This window comes from Lepidochelys kempii, chromosome 3 (assembly GCF_965140265.1).
Source record: "Lepidochelys kempii isolate rLepKem1 chromosome 3, rLepKem1.hap2, whole genome shotgun sequence".
NCBI classification, from domain to species: Eukaryota; Metazoa; Chordata; order Testudines; family Cheloniidae; genus Lepidochelys; species Lepidochelys kempii.
In genome coordinates, this window is record NC_133258.1 from 21,158,324 (window position 1) to 21,184,048 (window position 25,725).

A 25,725-nucleotide genomic window follows, 5' to 3' on the forward strand; every position below is an offset into this window, starting at 1 on the left:
TCACCTGTAGCCATGTGGAGCATAACATGAAATCAAGCAGAAGCTGCAGAAAACAGCCTTGCAAGCATAGAGGACAGTCTTAGGCTAACTGATGTAAATATGTAGAAAGCAGCAGATTTCTTAAAAGCTGTGCAGGGTAATTTCACAGCTAAACAAAATCCAAAGTCCCTTCATACTCCAGCTTTGTTATGAGAGCCAAGCATGATGTAATTGGGAAGCTTTTAAACATGCTAAGTCTCATGGGCTTTAGCATAATGGGTTGACTCAAGCCCTCAATTAGAATTTTAAAAAAAGCATTACCTCATTGATTAGCCTGATGTCTGTACTGAGCCACAGGAAATGTTTAATCAATAGATCTACAGAACTGCTTTGTAGATTAAACAAATTGCTAATAGGGGATGAATTTCAGTTACCTGTTGTCTTCTATTTAATGAGTTTAAATGAATCATTTCATAGAATCTCAAGGTTGGAAGGGACCTCAGGAGGTCATCTAGTCCAACCCCCTGCTCAAAGCAGGGCCAATCCCCAATTTTTGCCCCAGATCCCTAAATGGCCCCCTCAAGAATTGAACTCACAACCCTGGATTTAGCAGACCAATGCTCAAACCACTGAGCTATCCCTCCCCATTTGCTTTGAAAGAAGCCTGTTTGTGGGAGTGAATGTTCCTTCAGTTTAAATCCTTGGAAAATCTTGCATCCCCATCCATCTGAACAATTAACGCAACCCAACAGACTGAATGTTGGTTCTATGGTTTCCTGTCCCAACATACCTGGTACAAAGATATGTACCCTATTTTAAAGGACCAAAGAATTGGCCATTGCAAAATGATTTTTGGGAGCAAACCATAAAACATTTCCAGATGTGCCATTAATTGTCTGGTATAACTATACAGTTATTAGCTGATGCAGATTAAAGTAGCCTAGGATCAGATTCTCCTGTGGTAATTGGATTGATCTGTAGTCTGGTAACACACTGTGGAACTTTTCCCATCCAGACTGCCAGCCGGGGGAAGAAGAATGGCATTGTAAAAGTACAGAGCTTAAAATACAGAACTGGGAATTGGCAAATCTAGGTTCTGCTCCTGGATCTGGCACAGGGTGTTCTTGGGTAAGTCATTTAACAGCTGTATGCCTTGGTTTCCCAATAGGAAAACAGAGATTAATACTTACTTCATAGGTGGGTTTGTGAGGCTGAATTCAGCTCCATCAAAAGCTTTGAGATCCTGTAATTGAAGGCACTCTAGAAATGCAAAATCAAATCTAGACTGTTAATGATGATGAAGGGCATAGAAGTTCATGGGAATCTTTCCATTAACTTCAGTGGGTTTTGGATCAACCTCCAAATGCTTTTTCACGTTGAGCGGAATATCTAAAATGAACAGCCAGCCTCTGGCCAGATCCTAGCACATGGACATGACTGTCATTGAAAACTACCACAGCCACGACGAGCCCCCCCATGGCAGTCTCAGGAGAGAGGACAAGGACTGATCATGTGTGAAGCGAGGTTAGGGTTGAGGAAGCTTGCCTAGCAGTAGGCTGTGCAAGATGTCCTCCTGTGACAGGGTGGGACTAACCACTGCAGTGCCTCCTGCTGGCTGTCCTGGGGATTAGCTATGTACACCAGTGCACCCTCTTCCAGTGATGTCTCACTACCATCACTTCTGCTCCAGGGGCCCACATCACTCCCAGGGCCACAGCATCCTGTTCAGGACACAGCCCTCCGGCTGCACCACACTCTGTGTTCCCCCCGTTCCAGGGGACAGTATCACAGTCCCTCAGTCCAGCCACCTCCTCAGTAGCAAGTGGGAGTGGGGACCCAGGCCCACCCACTAATCCAGGTCCTGGCTCAGGGACCCTGCAGATGGCTGCTGCTTGCAGCACCCCTTCCGATGCTCAGTATATTTCCTTAGGCCACTTCCCCACAGCCCCAGCACCCTCTTTGCCCTTGCCTCAGGGCCTCAGCCTGCAAATGCCTACAGCCCTCCAGGAGCTGCCTTTAGCTCCCTGGGTCTCTGCCTGCAGCACTGTTCTGTCCAGGGTGCTTGCTGCCTTCAGCTTGTAAGGCAGCCAGTCCATTTCCCTCCTCAAACTCCAGGGAGTGACTGAAACTGCTCTGTTCTTATATGGACCAGCCCGGCCCTGATTGGCTTCTCCTCGCATCCCCTCTCTGATTGGCTGCCTCCTGTGCAGCCTCCCAAGAGCTCTATTAACTCCTTAGAACCCAGTGTGCGGCAGGTGCCCCATCACACCTCCCAATAGCTCAAGATGTTTTGTGGGAACTAAAAGGAAAAATAAATACATAAATGAAAAAGTCCCCAGTGAGTAACAGTAGATGAGCGATAATGGGCCAGATTCTCCACTGATGTGAATTTGCATTGGTTGTGGTGGCTGAGCACCAAGTTACACCAGCTGAGGACCTGGCCCATTATCTCAGTTTTTCAGGTGAGTAAACTGAGGCACTGAAAGGTCAAACTACTTGCCCAAGTTCACACACTGAGTCAGCAGCAAGGAGCTCTTCCTGAGCAGGCCCATACACAGCCGCAGGCCTCTTTCCACCTCACTCCCCAGTGCAGAGATCATTTGGGATTCAAATGCTTGAGGTTTGTACTTGTGGGTCCATGAAAACCTATTTGTGCTCCCTCTCACACACACATGCTCCCTGGTGCATCTCTTCCCACCCACCCCCACCCCCCAATCCTTATCCCCAAATGAAGGAAAGGAGGGGGGAACCTGCAGTGAGAGACCATAGCACACCATCAGTTAGCTACGTGGGAGCAAGGGGAAAATTCTGTAATAAATCATACAGCTGTCTCAGTCGCATGTTGTATAAAATAATAATTCTCTGGGCATATGGAACCATAGAGGCCTTGCTGAGCAGATCTGTCTACAGTCTCTGCAAAGTGCTGCTGGAATAGCAAGTGTTACTGCACATTATGTGATCCTGCGGAGGTTATTGTCGATAGAAAATATGTTTAGAAATTGTGTTTTAGGAACTGTGCCATGAAAAACAGGCATAGCATAAAATACAACCTACAGCTGTTCCTTTCTGATGTGTTAAACAAAACTCTGTGTGGGCTCTGTTGGAGCTAAGATGGAACTTTTTTGCTTTTCCCCTCCCAAAGTGTGACTTCTTCCTATCCAGATTTATTATTTGATTGTACAGTAGGAATTGATCTATAGAGAGCACAATAAATCTATTCAGACTTTCAGAGGTTCATTACAAACCATAGTGTGGATATTCATTTTTCTTTTTAAAAGCAGTGATGATTACTATACATGCCCTTTTAAGCCATGGTTTTGATCTTTTCACGTTAAACTGAGACTCCTGTCTGGGACTTGATGGCTCTCAGCCATCAGGAAAGGGATGTGGAGCCTATTATGTTAACACTGTGTCTGAAGCTAGCCCAGGCCCAGTAACTGATATTCATTACAAAGCACCATAACAGGTTACACACTTAGCAGAAGAGAGGACAAGGGGCTGAAGCACACTTACTCCTAAAGTGGTCCATTCTGGTTAGCACTGAGAAGGCTGGTGGAGCAGTATGGGAAGTTTGTACTGTCTGTGCCAATGAGGTATCTGTTCAATGAATAAATAAGACACAGTCTCTGGGTCTGTCCTTTGGATGTTTTACAACCATGCTAAATTAACTTTAAAAATACTAGTCTGCTTTGGAAAGCACCAGTAACCTATTGCAGCTGGAGCACACAGCACACCTGGGAGGTAGGTCATGCTATTGTTATTGTAGAGGTGAGTAACAGTCACCAAGATAGTGACCTGTCCAGGGTCTCACAGGAGTCCACGGTGGAGCTGGAAGTCCAATGACTAGTTTTTGAGACTGTTGTGTTATGTGCTGTCAAGGGGGTTGAAGGTTGGGTTCTGACTTCAGACGCACTTAGGCCTTGTGCGCTGAGGTCTGAGTTCAACAAAACGCTTAACTCTAATTAAGTTAATTAGATGGTGGGACTGTGTATATACCAAGCTCAGAGAAGTGGGTGTCTTGAGACCAGACATGCCAAACCCACGAAAAAAAACACAGAAATTGCATTTGTTTTTGGCTTAATTGGCTTGTGAGTTGCTTGTTGGCTAGTTTTTGGCTTGTTGCTTGTTTGGCTTGTAGCTTGTTGCCTCCTTTTTTTTGATCGGCTCCCGGCAAGCAGGGGCAAAGGGGGGAGAGAGTCAGGGGTGCACAGCGGGCCCACCACAGTCCCAGACTGCACGCCGGGGGGATCTAGTCTCATAGAGTGTTGGGGTTCTTAGGGATTGGCTTGTTTTGGCCTTGTTTTGAAATGGGATTAGCTTGATTTTTGGCTTATTGTGAAAGTTGAGGTGCTTATTTACTCCGTGAAAGTTGTGCTTAAGTGCTTTGTTGAACAGGGCTGAACCTAAATACATGTTTAAAATCCTTAATGTTGGGGAAGACTGGGCCCTGTTTTACAGGTCATTCACTTTGTAATAACAGGTGCTGTTTGCAGCACTCTGTCATCAGTACTAACCTTTCTGTGGAGGCTATGATGGTGCCTCACTCATTACCCGGAGAAAATGTGGGCGCAATGGCCAACTGGAGAGAGGAAGCAAGGAGGCTAGTCGAGTAGCATCAATCCTGAAGAATGGAGTACTAACATAACTCGTTACATTGTGGAGCACTGGCATTTGGCTCTCATTCTTAGGACTTGTCTACACAAGGTATTCATGGGGAAATTAGTGTGAAATAGCTCGGATGTGAATTTAAAGCACAGTGGATATTCCGACTAAGTCTCCATGTGGACACTCATTCCGCACTTAGTGCCTTTGTGCAGTTTAGGTTGAATTATTCTTCATTTAAAGGCCTAATCTTGCCAGATGCAGAGAGCAATCAGAATTTCACCAAATAGGGTCCTATGACTCCATATAGCAGCCACTTATCCAACTATTGTGATTCCATATACAAACCTCATGTGCCCAAGTCCTGAAATTATTTACATGCAAAATGCAAAGGTTTGTGGGTTGAGAATCCAGAACACTTAGTGTCGGAGTCACGTATAAATGAAGCTAATTCTAAAAACAGTGGAAGACCAGCCTAAGCCAGGTGCTTCCTGGGACCATATCATCAACTAGTCAAGGTATTATACCTTTTAAATGGAGTAATTTTGTCTACATATACTACCTAGCTGTTGCTGGAATTTGTCCACTGCCTTAGTAACCAGCATTTGTCTTGCTTATAACAAGCTACTGAGATGTGGTGTAACAGGTATGTCAGGGGAAGTTTTAGACTGGAGCATCCCTTGTACTTTGCTAGAGGTCTCTCTTAGGACGATGGTGGGACTGTGTATATACCAAGCTCAGAGAAGTGGGTATCTTGAGACCAGACATGCCAAACCCACGAAAAAAAACACAGAAATTGCATTTGTTTTTGGCTTAATTGGCTTGTGAGTTGCTTGTTGGCTAGTTTTTGGCTTGTTGCTTGTTTGGCTTGTAGCTTGTTGCCTCCTTTTTTTTGATCGGCTCCCGGCAAGCAGGGGCAAAGCGGGGAGAGAGTCAGGGGTGCACAGCGGGCCCACCACAGTCCCAGACTGCACGCCGGGGGGATCTAGTCTCATAGAGTGTTGGGGTTCTTAGGGATTGGCTTGTTTTGGCCTTGTTTTGAAATGGGATTAGCTTGATTTTTGGCTTATTGTGAAAGTTGAGGTGCTTATTTACTCCGTGAAAGTTGGAAACTGTGCTTGAGACATAATTTTCCCAGGAACCTCGAAGGCTAGAGTGAGGGTTGGGATGAGGGGAAGGGGAATAGAAGGAAACAGGCCCTTTTCTTCTAGGTTTCTCTGTTCACTTTGTACACACAACATCAGAGATCTGCCCATGTCCCTTGTGCTCATGTCTGCTCAGCATTTGGATATAGTAGTGATGGAGCAGGCAGCAGCAGAGTGTGAATTTTGTCTCTTATGCCAATGAGCACAGCGGGTAACGGAGAGGCTGACTGGCATGTGCAGCAGGATCCACTGTGGACTGCCAGGAAATGAAGTACACTGGATGATTAGGCAGCATGAAATTAAACCCCTGCAAAGCAGTTTCTAAATGATTAAGCACTGGTCTTCCAGAAGAATAACATCCTGTATTTAGGGCTTGATGTTCAGAGGTGTTGGATTCCTGCAGCTCCTATTGCTTTCACTTAGAATTGTAGATAATCAGCACTTTTGAAAATCAGGTTAATTTCACATTCAAATAAATTCCTTGATTGAATGGTTCTGAAAAAATATTCAAATATGACTCTGAACTAGAAACAACTGTTATTGATCAGTTTTTCACCATTTCATTGTTTAAGGAACGGGTCACCAATGCCAGAAATGATTGCTGTTTGCATTCATCATTGTTAATTTTTAGAAGCTGTAGTAATCCTACTCACTGATATTAAAGGTTTCATTAAATTTGATACCGTAAATGCACACTGTGGAGACCTCTGAATTTCAGATTTTCCCAACCACAATCACATTTTCCAGCAGTGATATGTGACGTACAAAGTGAAATCTAAAGAGGTGCCAGAGCAGAGCCAAGTCAGAGAGCGATTGCCCTATGTTTAGATTAATATATTACTATAAGCTGTTTATTTGTGGAACCTTCCTCTCTCTTTTTGTGTCTGCTGCTCTGAACCTCTCCAGTACACAGTGAATACACATTTATTAGGTGAGGTGTTTTACATTCTCTCCTTATCAACTTAATTGCCATAGATCATAAAGCTGCTCAGGACATTTCAAAGAGGAGGATATATAAAGTGTAAGGTTGGTTGGATTTCATTACGTTAGTCACTCCTATTTTCTTGTGTGTATATATATATATTTTTTTCATGGTTCGATATGTATACAGCATGTGCACAGTGCTTTACAGATGTGAGATGCGGTCCTTGCTCAAGAGTTTACTGACTAAAGGCCCACACTCGGAACAGTTAGTGTTGGATGTAAATTAATGGATCTGTGTTTGGGATTAAAACATTTGTGAATAACTCCTGTGTAGGGCTGGGCCTAGAACTGGTTGGGAATTTTTTGGATGAGACAGCTTTTCATCAGAAAATGGCAGCTCATTGAAAATTAGACTTTTTGCAGGAAAGGGTCTGTTTTGTTGAAGCTTTCATCAGGAAGATTTCTCAGATCCAGGTGGAATTTTTGGTCATAGAGACAGACAGACAGACCCCAGAAAACCAAGAGCTCAGTGTTTAAGGCACTCATTTAGGATATGGGGAATACAAGGTCAGGTCTCTGCTCTGCCTGATTCAGAGGAGGGACTTGAACCAGTTGCAGAGGAGCACCAAGAAGGCTACATCTGAGGTGGCTCTGACCACAACAGTACCCCTGCCGCCCAGAAAAGGTAGACCGAAAGATTTTGTTCTCCCTGCCTCATAAGGCAAGAAGAAGGTTTGGACATATGCAGTATAGTATGTCAGACTTTATGTCCATTACCTTTATCAACCTAATTTGTAATCTCATTAAAAAAAAATATCATGTTTGTCTGAGATGACTTATTTTCCATAAAACCATGCTGATTGGTATTAATTATGGGGCCATCCTTTTAATTCTTTACTGATTGTATCCCTTATCAGCCTTTCCATGATTTTATCCAGGATTGATATCCAGCTAACCAGTATAAAGATACCCATGTTGTCCCATTTAACCTTGTTACATATTGGCACAATATTAGCATTTTAAAAAATTATTCCTCTAGAACTTACCCAGAATTCAAAACATTGTTAAAATATCAACATCAGTGGTTCAGAGGGCTTCTTGGCCAATTCTTTTAAAACTCCTGGATACAGTTTATCTAGCCCTACGGATCTGAAAATTTTTAACTGTAACAGCTGCTGTTTTAATATCAACCCTAGTTACAGTTGCAATAGAAAGTATTTCATTATCACTGTACGCTGTGAATGTGTCATCCTGATAGATTTTGAAAATTTTATCTTGTTATTTAAAACCTTGTTTTAGCCCGTTCCAAATGTCTGGACTGGTCTAGGGGATCCAGAAAGAAGGGAAAATATTTCCTGGCAATTTTCTTCCTTTGAGATCTCGTAAACCAGTCCAGGTTCCTTCCCTATGTAAATTAGTGCCTGTGTAGATTAAAATCAGAGTTTTCATGGAACTATTCATATTTATGGTTAAAGATATTGGTTATTGTATATCAACAAAAATAGTTTCACTATAGTGTGTTGGAGGTCTTCCTTTCAAATGACATAGGAGTGTAGCGGCATTAAAAGCTAACGGCCAGATTTTCAGAAGAGCTAAGCATCCAGTGGTTTCCATTCAGAACAACAGAAACTCCTCGGTGCTGAGCACTTCAAGAAACCTGGCCACGTGTTTAGGTTCCTAAATGGGAGCTGAACTCTTGTAAAACTTGCCCTTAATGATTTGTCTCCATCTGTTGGTTGGTTGGAACTATATAATCCAAGAGTGGCCTGGTCCAAAGATCTCAGAGAACAAAAATTTCCCTACTTGATAATTTTCTCACTAAAAATTGTTTCAAAACAAGGGTACTTTTCTACCTTTTATAACTTCTTCTCTTACTTTTTGAGACCCTGAAAGCATTTCCATCACTATTAACTGATTTTTCTGCCCTGGTGTCTGCAAGAAAAGGCTGACTCTTTGAGGTGAACTTGCCCTACAGCAAGCTCTTGTCACCGTTACTTAATGCTGAGCAGTCACGCTGGGTTGAGCTGGCTGGCTTAGATTTCCCATTCGGCACCCCTCCTCCCAGACAGATGAGAATGACCCTTTTGTCTTGTCGGTTATCATACAGCTTCGGAAAATGAACACTGTTGGAATAGAGAGAGAGCAGCAGATGACATTTTCAGTTCAGCACCTGCTGTCTTGTTTTCTCAGAGGCAATGACAGGATTAACCAGTGAGCAGTCAGCCAGCTTCCTAAAACTGTATTTGTCCCAGGATGTCAGTGTCACCAGACCCTGCCAGAACAACAGATGCAAAACCTGCAATCACATCTTCCCCAACAACATGTCTTTCAGGATCCAAGGGTCCTACACGTGCCTATCACAACATGTGATTTACCTCATCCAGTTCACTAAATGGCCCAATAACAACTGTGTGGGTAAACAAGACGATCACTACACTTTTGCATGAGCTCACACAAAAAATTGATAAAAGACAAAAAAAACACTGTATCACTTTTGGGTGAACACTTTTCACAAAGCACTCACTCTTTGTCTGACCTATCAGTCCTTATCCTCAGAGGAAACCTGCACAACACCTTCAAAAGACGAGCCTTAGAGCTTAAATTCATAGTGTTGCGAGACATTAAAAATCATTGGTTGAATAGACATGCTAGATTTGTGGCTTAAAACAACAATCTGTAACCCACTAACTGCCCTTCCCCCTGCCCTTCCCTTCACCTTTGACTGAAGAGGTGTTAATGGGCCACTTCTGTTCCACCTTTTATTTAGCTGGTTTCAGAGTAACAGCCGTGTTAGTCTGTATTCGCAAAAAGAAAAGGAGTACTTGTGTCACCTTAGAGACTAACCAATTTATTTGAGCATGAGCTTTCGTGAGCTACAGCTCACTTCATCGGATGCATGCCGTGGAAACTGCAGACCCTCTGAGTACATTTCCCAGACCTGAAAAAGAGCTCTGTGTAAGCTCGAAAGGTTGTGGCTACATCTACACTACAGCACTGATAGTGCTGTCTACACTGGCGCTTAGGATGTCACTCATGGGGTGTGGATTATTCACACCCCTGAGCAACATAAATTATACTGTAGTAACCTGTAGACAAAGTCTATGTCTCTCTCCCAACAGAAATTGCTCCAATAAAAGATACCACCTCACCCCACCTTGTCTCTATAAACCGCAGATGCAAATAATAGTGCCCACAAAAATGGATTGAAAATTTGGCCCTTAATGCTTACACAGATGGGTTTTATGTACATGCTTTATACAACAAAAATTTTTAGCATTGTCGAGTCTTTTTGAAGCTCATAATCTTCAAAATGTCTTAGCTTGATCTGAGAAAGTTCAGTGGCCTAATTAGCATTACACTTATGGAACTCAATAGGGGTGAAATCAGTCAGAACTTTAATAAGGGTACGTAGAAATTATTCTGAAACTTTAGCTTCAGTTCAATAGGTTATCTTAGCTTTAGGGATTTTTTGGGATCACCATATAGCAGAGGTAACATTTTGTGTTCAATCCCATAGAACGTTCCCATGAAGCTGTAGCATGCTTCAGGGCTCCAGGACTCTTTCCAAATGAGTGTCAGTTTTCTAAGGACCAGGGACCAATGAGTGGCATGGCTGATACCAGCTCTATTAGCATTTGATCCTGTCAGCTGCTGAAGGAAGTGCAGCGAGCCAAAGTGCAAGGGTGTGCTCAGCCTTTGTGCACAGAGGTCATCACATTGTGCGAAGAAATATGCACAGTGCTCAGCATTACTGCCTGAACTGTGAGCCCTGCTGTGTAGGGAGAAGTGTATATGTGATAGGACAGGGCTGAGCATAGGGGCTTAAGTGCTTCTGAAGAAATGTAAATGATTGGTTAAGAGCCATTTTTAGGAGTGTCCATTAATCCTGCTGCCAGTCAGATGCAGTATCTTATTCAACTAACCTTCAGTTACCGGATACCAAGGTGATGAGTGTAATGCAGATAGATGAGCTGTGTGAAGGAGAAATTAATAACTGAGGCAGCCCTGCGGTCCAGACATAGAAATGCTTCTGAAGGTTCCCAAGGATGGCAGAGCCTGCCCAAAAGTGTGGGGTGGGGGCAGGGCCCAAGCGCCCCATCTCTTCCGCCCAAGGCCCCACCCATGGCCAAGCTGCAAGCTGGAGCGGCCGAGAGCCATGGACCCTCCACCTGCCCGGGGATGGGGGTCGAGAGCAGCCCCGGGCCTGTGTCTCCGCCCTGCAGGCCCCCCACCCAAGGCAGGAGGGTCCGCAGCTCCCCACATCTGCCCACATACGGCTTTTATCTGGATCCAGCTCTGGCTGGTGGGCCGCAACCTGGCCAGGGTAAGAGCCGCATGGGCAGCTGTGCCATGGACCCTCCACCTGCCTGGGATGAGGAGGTCGAAAGCAGCCCCTGGCCTGTGCCCCCCCTGCCCTGGGCAGGTGAGAGTTCCACAGCACAGCTCCCCATTGCTGCCTGCACGGCTCTTACCATGGATGGGCTGCGGCCACCCCAGCCAGAGCCGGGACCAGGTAAGACCCAGGGGCAGCTGTGGAGAGCTGCGGACTCTCCTGCTCTGGGTGGGGGGAGGAGGCGCTCAGGGGGAAGAGGAGGGGTGGAGCACCTGCCAAACTAGGCCCGTCCACTTTCAAAAAGTGGGAGGGCTATGGCCTCCTGGGCCCCCCTATTGCGGCGCCCGTGAAGGCTCCCATGGAACATTACTCTCCCAGCCAGCTGCTTCATTCCTCATGACACATGCGGCGTACAATGTCGCTTTTAACCACTCTCTGTTCACCTCAGCTGACCTCCCTTGTTGGGTCATGAGTGACAGAGCCACCTTATTGGCAACTCCTTGTTTGGCACTCTTATAAGACTGAGCCCTGGATTTGTAGCAGTGCAACATTTATACACTCATGTTTCCCCCCTCAAAATAATCTTATTGTTACTACAGTGTGTGGCATGGAACCGGTCAGCTAAATACAGAACTGTGGGGATTTTTTTTGGCTTAGATTCTGGTCTCAAGAAAGCCATGTTGCTGGTAAACATGAATCACTTGGCAGCACAGTGCTGGTGTCCTTAGAAGGGCAGTAAGGTGAAGCAGATCCATCACAAAGAAATGACCTTTTCTTGTTCAGCCTGGTAATGTTTAGAAAACATGGCAAGTCACTTTCTGTGCTCTCAGTCATGGGCCATGCAACTGTCCAGTGATGTATCCTGGCAAGACTAAAAATGACCAAGGGTAACTGGGATAGTTTTGATTGCTAGACTAAACAGAGGATTGTCAGCAAGCCTTTGCAGTTCAGTTCATTTTCTTTAATACACTATTCACTGTGACAGTGTTATTCTGGCTCTACTTCCTTCCCCTGCCATTTCCCACCACTACAATGCTCTTAAATGCCAATAATCTCAGAGCCAGATCATGAAGCCCTTCCTCATCTTCTGACTTTCAAAGGGACAGCTTGCGCGAGTACCTGCTTTCCATTGGAGGTAAGGGGTTCGGAATCTCAACCTTGGAATGTTACAGCTGGGATTTCCTAAGGAGCTTAAGGGAGTTACGTGCCCAATTCCCAATGATATTTTGGCATCTAACTCCCTTAGGTTCTTTTGAGAATTCCAGACTGCATGTTCAGAGGTTGTAAGGTGCTAAAACCTATCAACTTCCATTGACGTTATCTGAGGGAGCTCAAACAGCTCTCCACTTCCACTGATGTTAGTGGACTTGACGCCTTGCAGGAGTTGCTTTCACCAGCTTCCGAGTCAAGGTTTTTTTAAAAAAAACCTTGACAATAAACTATTCCTCCCATGCCAGTGACAGCTTTGGCACAAATACAGAGTGAATGGAGCTGTGCTGATTTATACCAGCTGAGGATCTGGCCCAGAAAAGGTGTGTACCATCTAATTTGTCCAGGAGGAAATAATCATTTTCTGGAAGCTTCCTAATGATTCTCTTATCCCCTGGAGGTGCTCTCTCCATATCAGAAGTAAGACACATTGATTGATGGGGCAGTGCTTGGAAGCACTGTGCAGTACCCTGTTTTGAGGCTACAAAGATCTTCACTCTCCACAGCTGTTAAGCCAGTACTTAATAACTGAGCACTAAAATCTACTTTTAAAAAAGGAAAATCCCAGCAGAAATGCGCAATAATAGCAAAAAGAAAACATAACATTCAATTGGCTAAGTACATTTCTCTCTGTAGCAATGCGCCTGATTTTTCATCTTCACTCCTGCTGCAATATTTGAAGATCACTTACATGGAGATTTAAGGTATATTTTTCTTTTGTGTCGTGTTGTAAGCAATTGCAGGATGGAGAAGAGCTACCTCCAGAAATCTGCCTCGGCGTGTTTTAATGTTCGAATTTAAAACGTACCTCTCTCCAGTGGATGGATGAATGGTTGCATCTAGTCAAATAAAGGGAAAAACTGAGGCTGAAGGGCATGAAAGAAAGGATTACGGAAACTATGCTGCAGAACTATGCACCTTTTACTATACATACGATCACCTTGGATCAGGCAGAGAGGTGACTGGAAAGAAATTTACACATGAACTCCACTATCTACTCACCTATGTCCTAGGTGGCCATGCCATTAAAAGGCTTGTGTATTTGGAGAAAAATGGGCTCTTTGTAAGTTGGGAAAGAGAAGTTAACAGATCTGTCCATCTATCTTAGGTACCTATATAGCCCCCAGCTCTGTAGTATCTGAGCACCTCAGTCTTTAATGTATTTATCCTCAACACCACTGTGAGGTAGGAAAGTGCTATTATCTCCATTTTGCAGATGGGGAACTGACGCACAGAGAGATTAAGTGTCTTGCCCTTGGTCACACAGGAAGTTTGAGGCTGAGCAGGGTATTGAGTCTAGGTCTTTAGCTAACACCCTAACCACAGGAACCCCCCCACCCCCACTCCTGAACCACTGTACCTCTGTAGCATCTGAGCACCAAAACACAAACTGAATTTGTTGCCATTTGAAATTGTTTAGCAAGCTGTTTAGCAATTGCTTCCTTGTCATTTCCCGTCAGTATGGTACATTTCCAAAACATTCAGTGGTTAAGCATTACTTATCGATCTTGTGTAGTCATTTAAAGTGCATCTTTTGCTGTTGCTAAGAGATGAAGCAACAACAGGAACATGCTATTCACCAGGGCTTATGTTTTGTTGATGATAAACTCTTATGAAAAGTAGCCAGACTCCGCTTACCCTCTGTGTGTGGCCGCAATCTGGTGAGTATTTTACTGGCCTGTTTAATGTGACTGGAATGCACTTGTAATCTCTTCAACATTATTGCCTTGTTTTTTTGATGGCAATAGCATTTTAAATGCTGCTAATTAGTTTTACTGTAGACTGAAACCTGACCTTATACTGGGTAAAGAAGAAGAGCAGATCTTTTAGTGCAAAAGGTGCCTTTTGGGGGTGCACTGGTACCTTGCGAGGACATGACTGTTATGCTTGTGGGTCCAAATATCAGGACATTCTGTGCAAATGATTTGATGCCCTAATGAATAGGCATTTCCCCTTGTTTTGAATTAAATTCTCTCATCCAAAGATTTCCTCTTAGCCTTCCGTTTTTCTCTGGCTCCCCACATGCCGACTTCTCTCTTGAATTTTCCCCTTTCTTACCTCAGGCTGCATTGCTGTAATGTGTGGTACCTAACTGTGAAGGCCGCCTTAAAGCTTCAGCTAATACAGAACATGGCTGCTGATCTTCTGAGTGGGTCAGTAGGTTCTGAGCAGGTCACTGTTGTGCTTCTCGCTCTGCCGTGGATGCTGCTACATGTTTGCGTGATTTCCGAGTAGCAGCCGTGTTAGTCTATATCTGCAAAAAGACTATGCTCAAATAAATTTGTTAGTCTCTAAGGTGCCACAAGTCCTCCTTATGTTTGAGTGGGATTGCTACAGAGACTAAAGGGATGTGGGCTCATGGCCCTGCCTCTCCCTCAGCCAAAGGTGGTGCAGATCCTGGACAAGGCCCCCAGTGTCGTATGCCCACTGGTGGGGGTGAGTTTGCAGTGTTAAAGTATCTGCTACCTTCTCTTCACCAGTGAGGTACACAGGACTAAAAGTAGTAGCCACTGACTGGGGAGGCTCACAGGGTTTTTCTTCTAAAACATCACACAGATTTAACCAGTGTCTGCAACGTGGCCAAATGGGTCCAGGCCATTCTTTGGATATCAAGCCATTCCCTTCCCCTCACTTGTATTTCAGTGGTGCTGAAATGTATTCAGGAGTCTACCATTGCTATTCCCAGACAAATGAAAAGTCCTGAAAAGGAGGAGAAAATTACAATCAAATGTGATCATGTTGTAATTTTTAATATACATCTTGCTTCCATTTCTGGCTGAATTCCTTGATAGTTCTTGTAATGTAAGAAATATCAGCTGAATTTCTTTCTTGTTTCTTGTACTTTTAGATCTAAAAAACCTAAGAAGCCTGCACCTCCTGCAGCCAAGGAAGACAAACCCAAGTTAACCATTTTTGATGAGGAAGTAGATCCTGAGGAAGGACTATTTGGCCCAGTAAAAGATTTTTCATCTTCCAGTTCCAAGAAGAACTTGTCAGCCAAAGAGAGTAAATATGTTCCATTTTCCATTATGTACAGTTAGGTTGTGGTCCCCAAAGCTTCTATAAGGCTCTTGTATTTAAAATGGAATGGTGCAGTGCATGAAACTTGGGTTTCGATGTAAGAATGTTGGGCCAGACCTTCAGCTGTAAATTAGCTAGAAGTGGAAATAAACGTGGCTTGCAGTTGCAACAGGCATACACTGTTGGACTTTGGATTGTCAGTTGTTATGGATCTGTAGTTGTTGTCTAGCTTATGTTGATGGGTGAGTAGAGCCAGTAGCTCCTGCTAGTGCAGTGTATCAAGAATGTATTTCCTAGCGCTTTGTGAATTTTTACTTTGGCTATGGAAGACTTTTTATAAAAATAAATTTTCTATAGGATGTTTCCTTTCAGCCACACAACTTGATTCCCCTGCTAACAGTCATGGTGGTGATGTAGTTGAAGCTTGACTAAAGCTTTCTGATGATTCAATCTTTAGACCTGAAATTATTTGAAGACCCAGACCTCGGTGGGACTGTTAAACTAGGTGATTCACTGCTGCTGCCAACGGCCTGTGAGAACAAGGACTATGTGCTGAGCACCAGCCTCAAAGAGGACACAGAGGAGCTATTGAGGTATTCATCTAAAACGGTTCCTGTAGTAATGATATCCACTTGGCATTCTTGAGCAGGAAGCAATTTAGATCCCAATGCCACAAACTCCAGGGCAAAGCTTAAAAAACATTCTGTGCTGAAAGTGGATTGACATTCATACTAACCAAGACAAGCGCAGACATTTGTTTAAAAGCTTGAAAATCAAACACACATCATCTTTATTAAAGCTTAAGAATAATGGGCACTGACAAACAGTAGCACCTTTACTTTCTCAAGGTGCTTTACAAATAATCCCCAGGAGGGTAGATGGGTAGGTTAGCTCTCCATTTTCCAAATGTGGAAATGAAGGCAGAGGAGTGGCTTGTCCAAGGGTAAAGATGAACTTTGTTTCAGAACTGAGATTAGAATTTAGGTGCTCATGGCTCAGACACTGTGCTCAAGCCACTAGACTGGGCTTCCTCGTTATTTAAACAGTGTCTCTTATAACGTTCATTTATATTTTAATCAGAACTATGCAAGATCTGGATTATCAGGAGGCTCTGAGGTAGAAGGAAGCATTCATGAACATGCCCTCCTTTTATCTAAGGTACTTAATATGGCCCCAGTTACCAGAATATCTGAGTGCCTCTCAATGTATTTATCCTCACAGTACTCCTGTTGAGGTAGTTTTGCTGCTCCGATCATTCCCTCATTATAAATCGGGAATTAAGGCTCAGAAAAAATAAGGTCCCATGGGAAGTGTGTGGGAGTACAAGGAGTCGAATGTGGGTCTCCTGAGTCCCACTCTGGCCCCCTAGCTGCGGAACCACCTTTTCGCTCATGTTATTAGTTACTAACCAGCTTTTTAGTATCCTACTTTAGTAACCAGTCCTGAGTAGAGATGAAAAAATTCTGATGTGTGTTCTTAATCCCTTGGAGCTGGTAGTTTTGCAGCCTCCATTGTTTATACAAAATGCCTTAGTACTAACATATCACAGCAGAAATACCTGGCTTAATTTATGCAGCAGTTAAGTTAGGTTATATGCCATCTCCTCTTACACTTTGGGGGCACATCTGATATTTACAAGACATGATGTGGCAAGACATAACTTGATTTACTGAGGTGGCACGTTGGGAGTGAACACACACATTCTCAGCTTTTCATGTCTGCTTTATTCTGTGCTGTTAATCTAGGCATAAAACGCTTGACCTAAATTGGTGATATGACTAGAACAAAAGTGCCTTATTTAGTGCAATTCCTCCATTAGCCATGAAAGCAGTGGAAAGAGCCTGACCATTTGTCATATTATTGCATTTCAAATTACGCAGTCTTCCCTGCTCAGTCACAGTGAAAGAGGACCCTGAAGCCCGCTCTTCGACTGGCAGATTATGCCCTTATATAGATTTGGTGTTGAAGAAGATAGTGACAGTTGATCAATTGCCAGAGCTGGTGATAATGACAGAAGAGGGAGAAGATACTAATTCTTTAAGTTATGACTGTTTTTTCCCCCTGAGTTGTCACGGTGCCAGCATCAATGCCTTCAGCAGCTGGCAGTGCCAACATTCAGTTGTAAATGAGTAGGTGTAGCCCAGCAGAAAATCAAGTGTGTGACCCAACTGGAAAATGGCATGGGAATCGCTCTTGATCTAGAGACAAATCTTATTCCTGGTAGGGATGTAGAAAGATAGTGCCCTATGGATATAGCGCAGAGCAGGTAAACTGAACGGAGAGAAATAGCAGGAATAAGGAAGAGCTATTGGAAGAAGAGAAATAATGAAGGATGGAAATTAGCAGAGAACCTGAAAAACATAGAAATGTTGGAGTCTGATTATGGACCTGATGGGAAGCAAAATAGAACAGGGACGATGTGAGGTGACAAATGAGATCCTGCTGTCTTAACCTAGTGGAGTTCTTCTTTTCGCCCCAAAGAGAATTTATCTGTGAAGCCAGAAGCCTTTGTAGCTTAACTTTCACAAGTAGTCGCTGATTCTGGGTACCTCAATTTTTGATGCCGAACTAGTGACACTTGTGGCCTGATTCTGGAAGCACAGATTATCTTCAGCTCCCATTGCATTCCACTGCACCTCATGGCACTTCTGAAAATCCAGCCCCAAGTTGTCTCAAGTTCGGTGCCCAAAACTGCAGCAGGATTTATTTTTTGACAAAGTTTGTGTTAGAGTTCAAGAAACTGATATCTGTGTAAGGATCTAATGAAGGGTGAAATACTGAATTATTTAAACAGAGTCCAGAGACCACTCAGTGCACAAGTGGCCTTGAACTTACTCCCCATCCCACCCCATTAGTTCCAGAATTCCAATCAGCCCCTCCAGATACATCAACAAGCATTGCATCCCAGCTACTGCAAACCTTGCTGGAGCTGGCATATTGGGGTAGGGACAGAGGAGGTCAGACAGGGATCTTAATATATATCTCTCCAAATCCTTGTGGGATATAAAATATTTTTTAAAAGGACTTTCCTGAGTCTTCTACCAAATCTTTGTTCCCCAGTGGGAATAAGGGAGTCTCTGTGACATCACAACCCGGAGCATCACTTTGGAAAAAGAAACTCCACGGGGTGGGATATGAAATAGTGGGAAGTACAGTGGAGAAGGAAAGGGGAGGAGAGGTTAAAAACCACATGAGGTGAACAGCTCTTTTGCCCTTGTTGTTTAGTGCATGCAGCACACAACATACACTTAATATTGATCTGCAGGTCACCTTTGAAAAAGGCATAGTTGTCTCATCATATTATATATACTTGAAGCTATTTTGAAAACCCATTTTAGAGAGCGCAAACGCAAGGCCTAAAACCATCTACGAGTGCCCCTTGAAATGAAAAATGGAGCAAAGGAAGCCTGAAATCAAGTCAGTACCATAACCTAAGTGAGGTCCTGAAGTCAAGATCCTTGCAAATAGCTTGCCTTAGACCAGACAGATACATTTAGTGTAGGATAGTATGATTAAAGGATATACTGTACTAAGCACAAGCATCAGTGAAGAATGACTGTATTCTAAAACTGTGAATACAAACAAAATGTCCTGATTTCCCCCCTCTTGTAGTAACCACTAACAGACTATGTGGAGGACGGCTCACACATGTATGCCCAGTGGTGGTGTACTCAAGACCATGCCAGTACATGCCCACTTATCTGAGATTAGATTTTAGCCCTACATTGACTTGTTGTGAAGCTTGGGGTCTGTTCTCTTGTGAACACCAAGGGATTTATCCACATAACTTTTCCATAAATCAAGAGAACAGCAGATCCCTTGTTTTGTACTTTATTACATTAAGCAAGTAAACCCAATGCCCTCAGTATATGTATGTAACTAAATGGACTCCATTGGGAAACCCCCTTTGAGGTTCCTACTCCCTGCAGATACTTTCCCACAAGGATTGTGTGTCATAGTCAGATTATTGTTAATATGGAAAATGATTATGATTTAAAAAGATTAATAACTCCCGTCCCACTGGGGGCTTTGGTCACAGAGAGCAGCTGCTGCTTTCTCCTCCTGTGTAGCAGTAGCTCCTAGTAAAAGTAGATAGATTGGCACCTCCTCCTCCTTTCCACCCACTTTCGCAGGCCCCTACATCTCCCATACATTGAAGAACCCAGAGGTCTGTAGAAGGAGCTGGAAAGGAGGGGGAGGAGACTGCACCATGTGGCCTCCTATACTACCATGGGTCACAGTTTGGGGGCTGCACTTGTGTATGTTTTTCTCTCTCCCTTTGGGTCATGTAAGTTGAAAGCTGAATCTAGCCACCACTGGCAGTTGGAGAGTGTCACCTGCAAGTTTGGTTTGCATATAAGCAAGTGGCTGTAGATGGTTCAGATGTTGATTAGACATTCTCTGCAAGTGTAGAGATTTGTGGGATCTGCTGCTAGTGGTTTTTTCTTTTTGTTTCTCTTGAAAATTTTGTCAGGATATTTAATGTGGGAGAGGGGCGTCCATTTGACCATTCTGAATCCACCTAAACTCTATTCGTTGTTTTTCCTGTATCTCTTTGATGGTGTTTGGTTGACTGACTGTAAATGGTCCTCTCAGTGTACCAACAGGAGAGAGCCTCTCAACTGCCAGTTTTCACTGCAGCAGAACATGGCCAGGGTCTCTTAGGGTATGTCTGCACGGTTATAAAAAACCCACAGTACCGAGTCTCAGAGCTTGGGTCAGCTGACTCGGACTTGCAGGCCTCGGGCTGCAGGGCTATAAAATTGTAGTGTAGACATTTGGGCTCAGGCTGTGCTGTGGGTCTTTTATTGCAGTGTTGACATACCTTAAGGTCTGTCATCTCTTTTGAACATGAGCGCTTAGAATCATAGAATCATAGAATATCAGGGTTGGAAGGGACCCCAGAAGGTCATCTAGTCCAACCCCCTGCTCGAAGCCGGACCAATTCCCAGTTAAATCATCCCAGCCAGGGCTTTATCAAGCCTGACCTTAAAAACCTCTAAGGAAGGAGATTCTACCACCTCCCTAGCTTGAATGACTGCACTACGTGTGCTTTTTGTCCCTTGTACATAGTCCATTAATAGTGAAGTCATCCCAGGCACTGGACGAGGGAAAGACACAGGGTAGGATTTTCAAAGCGCTCACCGTTGGCCTATCTTTGTTCTAAATGAAGTCATTAGTAACATCCCTGTTGACTTTAGTGGGAGCAGAGTGAGGCCAGTGTTTGAAGGGCTCCCCCAAGATATTTAAATTACTGCTGTAAGTTAACTTCCCACCCACCTAATGCTGTGTCCCAGGCAGCTCAGCAATTCGCTGGCACTGGTCAAAAAATGCCTTTTTTTGTTGAAAAGTCTTCAACTAGCTGTACAGTGTGTCTCCATGCCTCATGCAGGGGCTGGTGATATGTGTCAATATCTTGTCCTCGCTCCTGAGCAGGGCTAGTGGTTTGCCATAGAAATGTTTGCAAAAAAATCATGACTGATTTTCGGCAAATGTTGATAAAATCATGGACTTGATTGTTCCATGGGTCCCTCCCCCATAGTGACCTGTGATGTTCCTGTCTCCCATGCTCTCCATCCCTCACTTATTCTTGTTATTTGTTTAACAGGGGCAATGCCTCTGTGGTTTCAGGACACAAAAATAAAGTCAGCCTCAGCCCTGACATACTTACAGTCCTGCTCCCCTCTGAAAGTGGAGCAGAGACCTCTTTCTAGCCACCTGGGGTTGAGGTAGGAGCAACAACCGATCCGTCAGTGGGCCAGAGATGTGGGGCAGCGGAGAAGGAGGCAGCCCTTCAGCCTTCTGTAGGGGACCTTGTAGTAAGAAGGTACTCGGTGGATTCTGAAAAAGCACTAGAAGTCACCCCTGTGGAGGATATGTGAGGTGACCCTTATGGAGGACACCTGAGGTCCCAGAGAACTGGAGAAGGGCAAACATAGTACTTATCTTTAAAAAGGGGAACATAGAGGGCCTGGGGACTTATAGACCAGTCATCTTAACTTTGATACCTGGAAAGATACTGGAACAAATTATGAACCAATCAGTTTGTAAGCATCTAGAGGATAATAGGATGATAAGGAATAGCCAGTTTGCTAATAGCTATTTGTCAAGAACAAGTCAAGCCAAATCAAACTAATTTCCTTCTTTGACAGGCTTACTGGTCTACTGGATGGGGTAAGCAGTAGACGTGATGTATCTTGATTTTAGTAAGGCTTTTGATACAGTCCCACGTGACATTCTAATAAGCAAACTAGGGAAATGTGGTCTAGATTAAATTACTGTAAAGTAGGTACACAACTGGAAAACCATACTCTGAGTAGTTATCAATGGTTAGCTGTCAGACTGGGGGGAGGGGGCATATTGGAGTCAGTCCTTGGTTTGGTACTCAACATTTTCATTAATGACTTGGATAATGAAGTGGAGAGCATGCTTGTGAAATTTGCAGATGACACCAAGCTGGGAGAGGTGCTAGCTCTTTAGAGGACAGGATTAGAACTCAAAAGGGGGTTCTTGATATATTGGCAAATTGGTCTGAATTCAACAAGATGAAATTCAATAAAGACAAGTGCCAAGTACTTCACTAAGGAAGGAAAAAATCAAATGCCCAACTACAAAATGGGGAATAACTGGCTAGGTGGTAGTACTGCTAAAATGGAACTGGGGGTTATAGTGGATCACCAGTTGAATATGATTCAGCGACGTGATGCAGTTATGAAAAAAAGGCTAATATCATTCTGTGAAGTATTAACAGGAGTATCGTATGTAAAACATGGGAGCTAATTGTTCCACTCAACTCAGTACTGGTGAGATCTCAGCTGGAGTCCTGTTTCCAATTTTAGGCACCAGACTTTAGGAAAAATATGGACTAATTGGAGAGAGTCCAGAGGAGAGCAAAAAAAATGAGGAAAGGTTTAGAAAACACTCTCAGAGTGAAAGAACTCCATTACAGATGACGAATGGTAAAATAAGTGTGGGCTGTTTATGTCACAACATAAAGGAGCATTTATAATCTCTCCTTCCAACAGCACAAACTGTGAAGACTCCACATTCTCTCTGAAAGCGTTAAAAATGAAATACGAAAAATTATTATGAACAAAGAAAGACTTATTATGAACAAAGAAAACACTTTATATTAGCAGCGGGGGAACTTTAAAAGGCTCTAATCAGATTATCTCCATTTAGATCAGGGGTGGGCAAACTTTTTGACCCGAGGGCCCCATCTGGGAATAGAAATTGTATGGCGTGCCATGAATGCTCACAAAATTGGGGTTGGGGTGCGAGAGGGGGTGAGGGCTCTGGTTGGGGGTGCAGGCTTTGGGGCGGGGCCAGAAATGAGGAGTTCAGGGTGCAAGAGGGGGCTCCGGGCTGGGGTGGGGGAGTGGGGTGTCGGGAGGGGGTTAAGGCTCCGGCTGGGGTGCAGGCTCTGGGGTGGGGCTGGGGATGAGGAGTTTGGGGTGTAGGATGGTGCTCTGGGCTGGGATTGAGGGTTTGGAGGGTGGGAGGGGGATCATAGCTGGGGCAGGGGGTTGGGGCACGGGGAGAGGCTAAGAGGTGCAAGCTCCAGGCGGCGCTTACTTCAAGCAGCTCCTAGAAGCAGCGGCCATGTCCCTCCTCCGGCTCCTATGTGGAGCCGCAGCCAGGCGGCTCTGCGCGCTGTCCCGTCCGCAGGCGCCACCCCTGCAGCTCCCATTGGCCGAAGTTCCTGGCAAATGGGAGTTGCGGGAGTGGTGCTTGGGGTGGGGGCAGCGTGCAGAGCGGAGCCTCCTGGCTGCTCCTACGTGTAGGAGACGGAGTGAGGCTGTGCTGCTGCTTTCAGGAGCTGCGTGGAGCGGCCCCCAACCTTGCTTCTCATCTGGAGCGCCGGAGGGGGGCCATGCCGCAGCTTCCGGGAGCCACATGGAGAGGCCCCCACCCTGCTTCCCTGCTGGAGCGCTGGACCAGGGCAAGCCCCGCTCCACAGCGGGAGCAAAAGGGCCAGATTAAAACGGCCTGCGGGCCGTAGTTTGCCCACCCCTGATTTAGATAATTTTCCACATACCACAAGGCTTTTGCTTTGCCACAAAATCCCCCTGTCCACTCCAACACGGCTCCTCCCTACCATGCATATTTGTTGTTCTTATTAAAAGACCTCCTCTGAGGTCAGCTTTCCTGGACTCTTAGCAAGTGTGTGTGGTGGTGATGGGGGAACCTGGATGAGGTACCTCCCCCTGGGTTCTGGCACTGTGGCTTCATTCACTCTTTCCTGCCCTCCGGGGCTTCCAAGTGGACTGGAGGCCTGAAACCTCATAACCCCAAGGTCCTGCAGGGCAACACACTCTGGGTAGCCCCAGAATGTATAGGAGGCAATGGCAAATGAAATTCACTGTTGATAAATGCAAAGTAATGCACATTGGGAAACATAATCCCAACTATACATATAAAATGGTGGGGTCTAAATTAGCTGTTACTACTCAGAGAGATCTTGGAGTCATTGTGGATAGTTGTCTGAAAACGTCCACTCAATGTGCAGCGGCAGTCAAAAAGGCTAACAGAATATTGGGAATCGTTAAGAAAGGGATAGATAATATGACAGAAAATATCATACTGCCTCTATATTAGGGCTGTCAATTAATCGCAGTTAACTCACATGATTAACTCAAAAAATTAATCGCAATTAATCGTACTGTTAAACAATAGAATACCAATTTAAATCTATTAAATATTTTTGGATGTTTTTCTGCATTTTCAAATATATTAATTTCTATTTCAACACAATACCAAGTGTACAGTGCTCACTTTATATTATTATTTTTATTACAAGTATTTGCACTGTAAAAATGATAAAAGAAATAGTATTTTTCAATTCACATCATACAAATACTATAGTGCAATCTCTTTATCATGAAAGTGCAATTTACAAATGTAGATTTTGTTTTTGTCACATAACTGCTCTCAAAAACAAAACAATGTAAAACTTTAGAGCCTACAAGTCCACTCAGTCCTGCTTCAGCAAATTGCTCAGACAAACAAACTTGGTTACAATTTGCAGGAGATAATGCTTCCTGCTTCTTGTTTACAATGTCACCTAAAAGTGAGAACAGGCATTTGCATGACACTGTTGTAAACGGCGTTGCAAGGTATTTATGTGCCAGATATGCAAAATATTCGTATGCTTCTTCATGCTTCAGCCACCATTCCAGAGGATATGTTTCCATGCTGATGATGGTCATTAAAAAATAATGTGTTAATTAAATTTTTGACTGAACTACTTGGGGGAAAACTGTATGTCTTCGGCTCTGTTTTATCTGCATTCTGCCATATATTTCATGATGACCCAGCACATGTTCGTTTTAAGAACACTTTCACAGCCAATTTGACAAAATGCAAAGAAGATTCCAGTATGAGATTTCTAAAAATAGCTACAGCGCTCAACCCAAGGTTTAAGAATCTGAAGTACCTTCTAAAATCTGAGAGGGACAAGGTGTCGAGCATGCTTTCAGAAGTCTTAAAAGAGCAACACTCAGATGCGGAAGCTACAGAACCCGAACCACCAAAAAAGAAAATCAACCTTCTGCTGGTGGCATCTGACTCAGATGATGAAAATGAACATACATCTGTCTGCTCTGCTTTGGATTGTTATCAAGCAAAACCCATGATCAGCATGGATGCATGTCAGATGGAATGGTGGTTGAAGATGAAGGGACATATGAATCTTTAGCGCATCTGGCACATAAATATCTTGCGATGCCGGCTAGAACAGTGCCATGCAAATGCCTGTTCTCACTTTCAGGTGACACTGTAAACAAGAAGCAGGCAGCATTATTTCCTGCAAATTGTAGCCAAGTTTGTTTGAGCGATTGGCTGAAGTAGGACTGAGTGGACTTGTAGTCTCTAAAGTTTTACATTGTTTTATTTTTCAGTGCAGTTATTTTTGGTACATAATTCTACATTTGTAAGTTCAACTTTCATGATAAAGAGATTGAACTACAGTACTTGTATGAGGTGAATTGAAAAATACTATTTCTTTTGTTTTTTACAGTGCAAATATTTGTAATAAAAATTAAATGTAAAGTGAGCACTGTACACTTTGTATTCTGTGTTGTAATTGAAATCAGTATATTTGAAAATGTAGAAAACATCCAAAAATAACATTATTGTTTAATGTGATTAATCACACAATTAATCACAATTTTTTAATCGTGCAATTAATTGTGATTAATTTTTTTAATCGCTTGGCAGCCCTGCTCTATATAAATCCATGGTACACCCTTATCTTGAATATCGCATGCAGATGTGGTTGCCCCACCTCAAAAAAGATCACTATGGATAGTTCTCTGAAAACATCCACTCAATGTACAGCAGCAGTCAAAAAAGCAAACAAAATGTTGGGAATCATTAAGAAAAGGATAGATAATAAGACAGAAAATATATTGCCTCTGTATAAATCCATGGTACGCCCATATCTTGAATACTGCGTGCAGATGTGGTCGCCCCATGTCAAAAAAGTTTTATTGGAATTGGAAAAGGTTCAGA

At 43.8% G+C, this 25,725-nt stretch overlaps 1 protein-coding gene across 3 annotated transcripts in view; it reads left to right on the forward strand.

Annotated features, from left to right (window-relative positions):
• The window catches only part of HS1BP3 (HCLS1 binding protein 3), a 78,257-nt gene that overhangs the window by 41,264 nt on the left and 11,268 nt on the right, over positions 1 to 25,725 (forward strand). For 2 of the 3 annotated variants that reach the window (XM_073335913.1, XM_073335912.1), the window contains exons 5-6: positions 15,041 to 15,198; positions 15,671 to 15,806. In XM_073335913.1, coding sequence (XP_073192014.1) covers positions 15,041 to 15,198; positions 15,671 to 15,806 — 294 coding nt within the window. Of the gene's footprint in view, positions 1 to 15,040; positions 15,199 to 15,670; positions 15,807 to 16,293; positions 16,372 to 25,725 lie in introns of all 3 variants that reach the window. The other variant, XM_073335914.1, reaches the window with a different exon arrangement.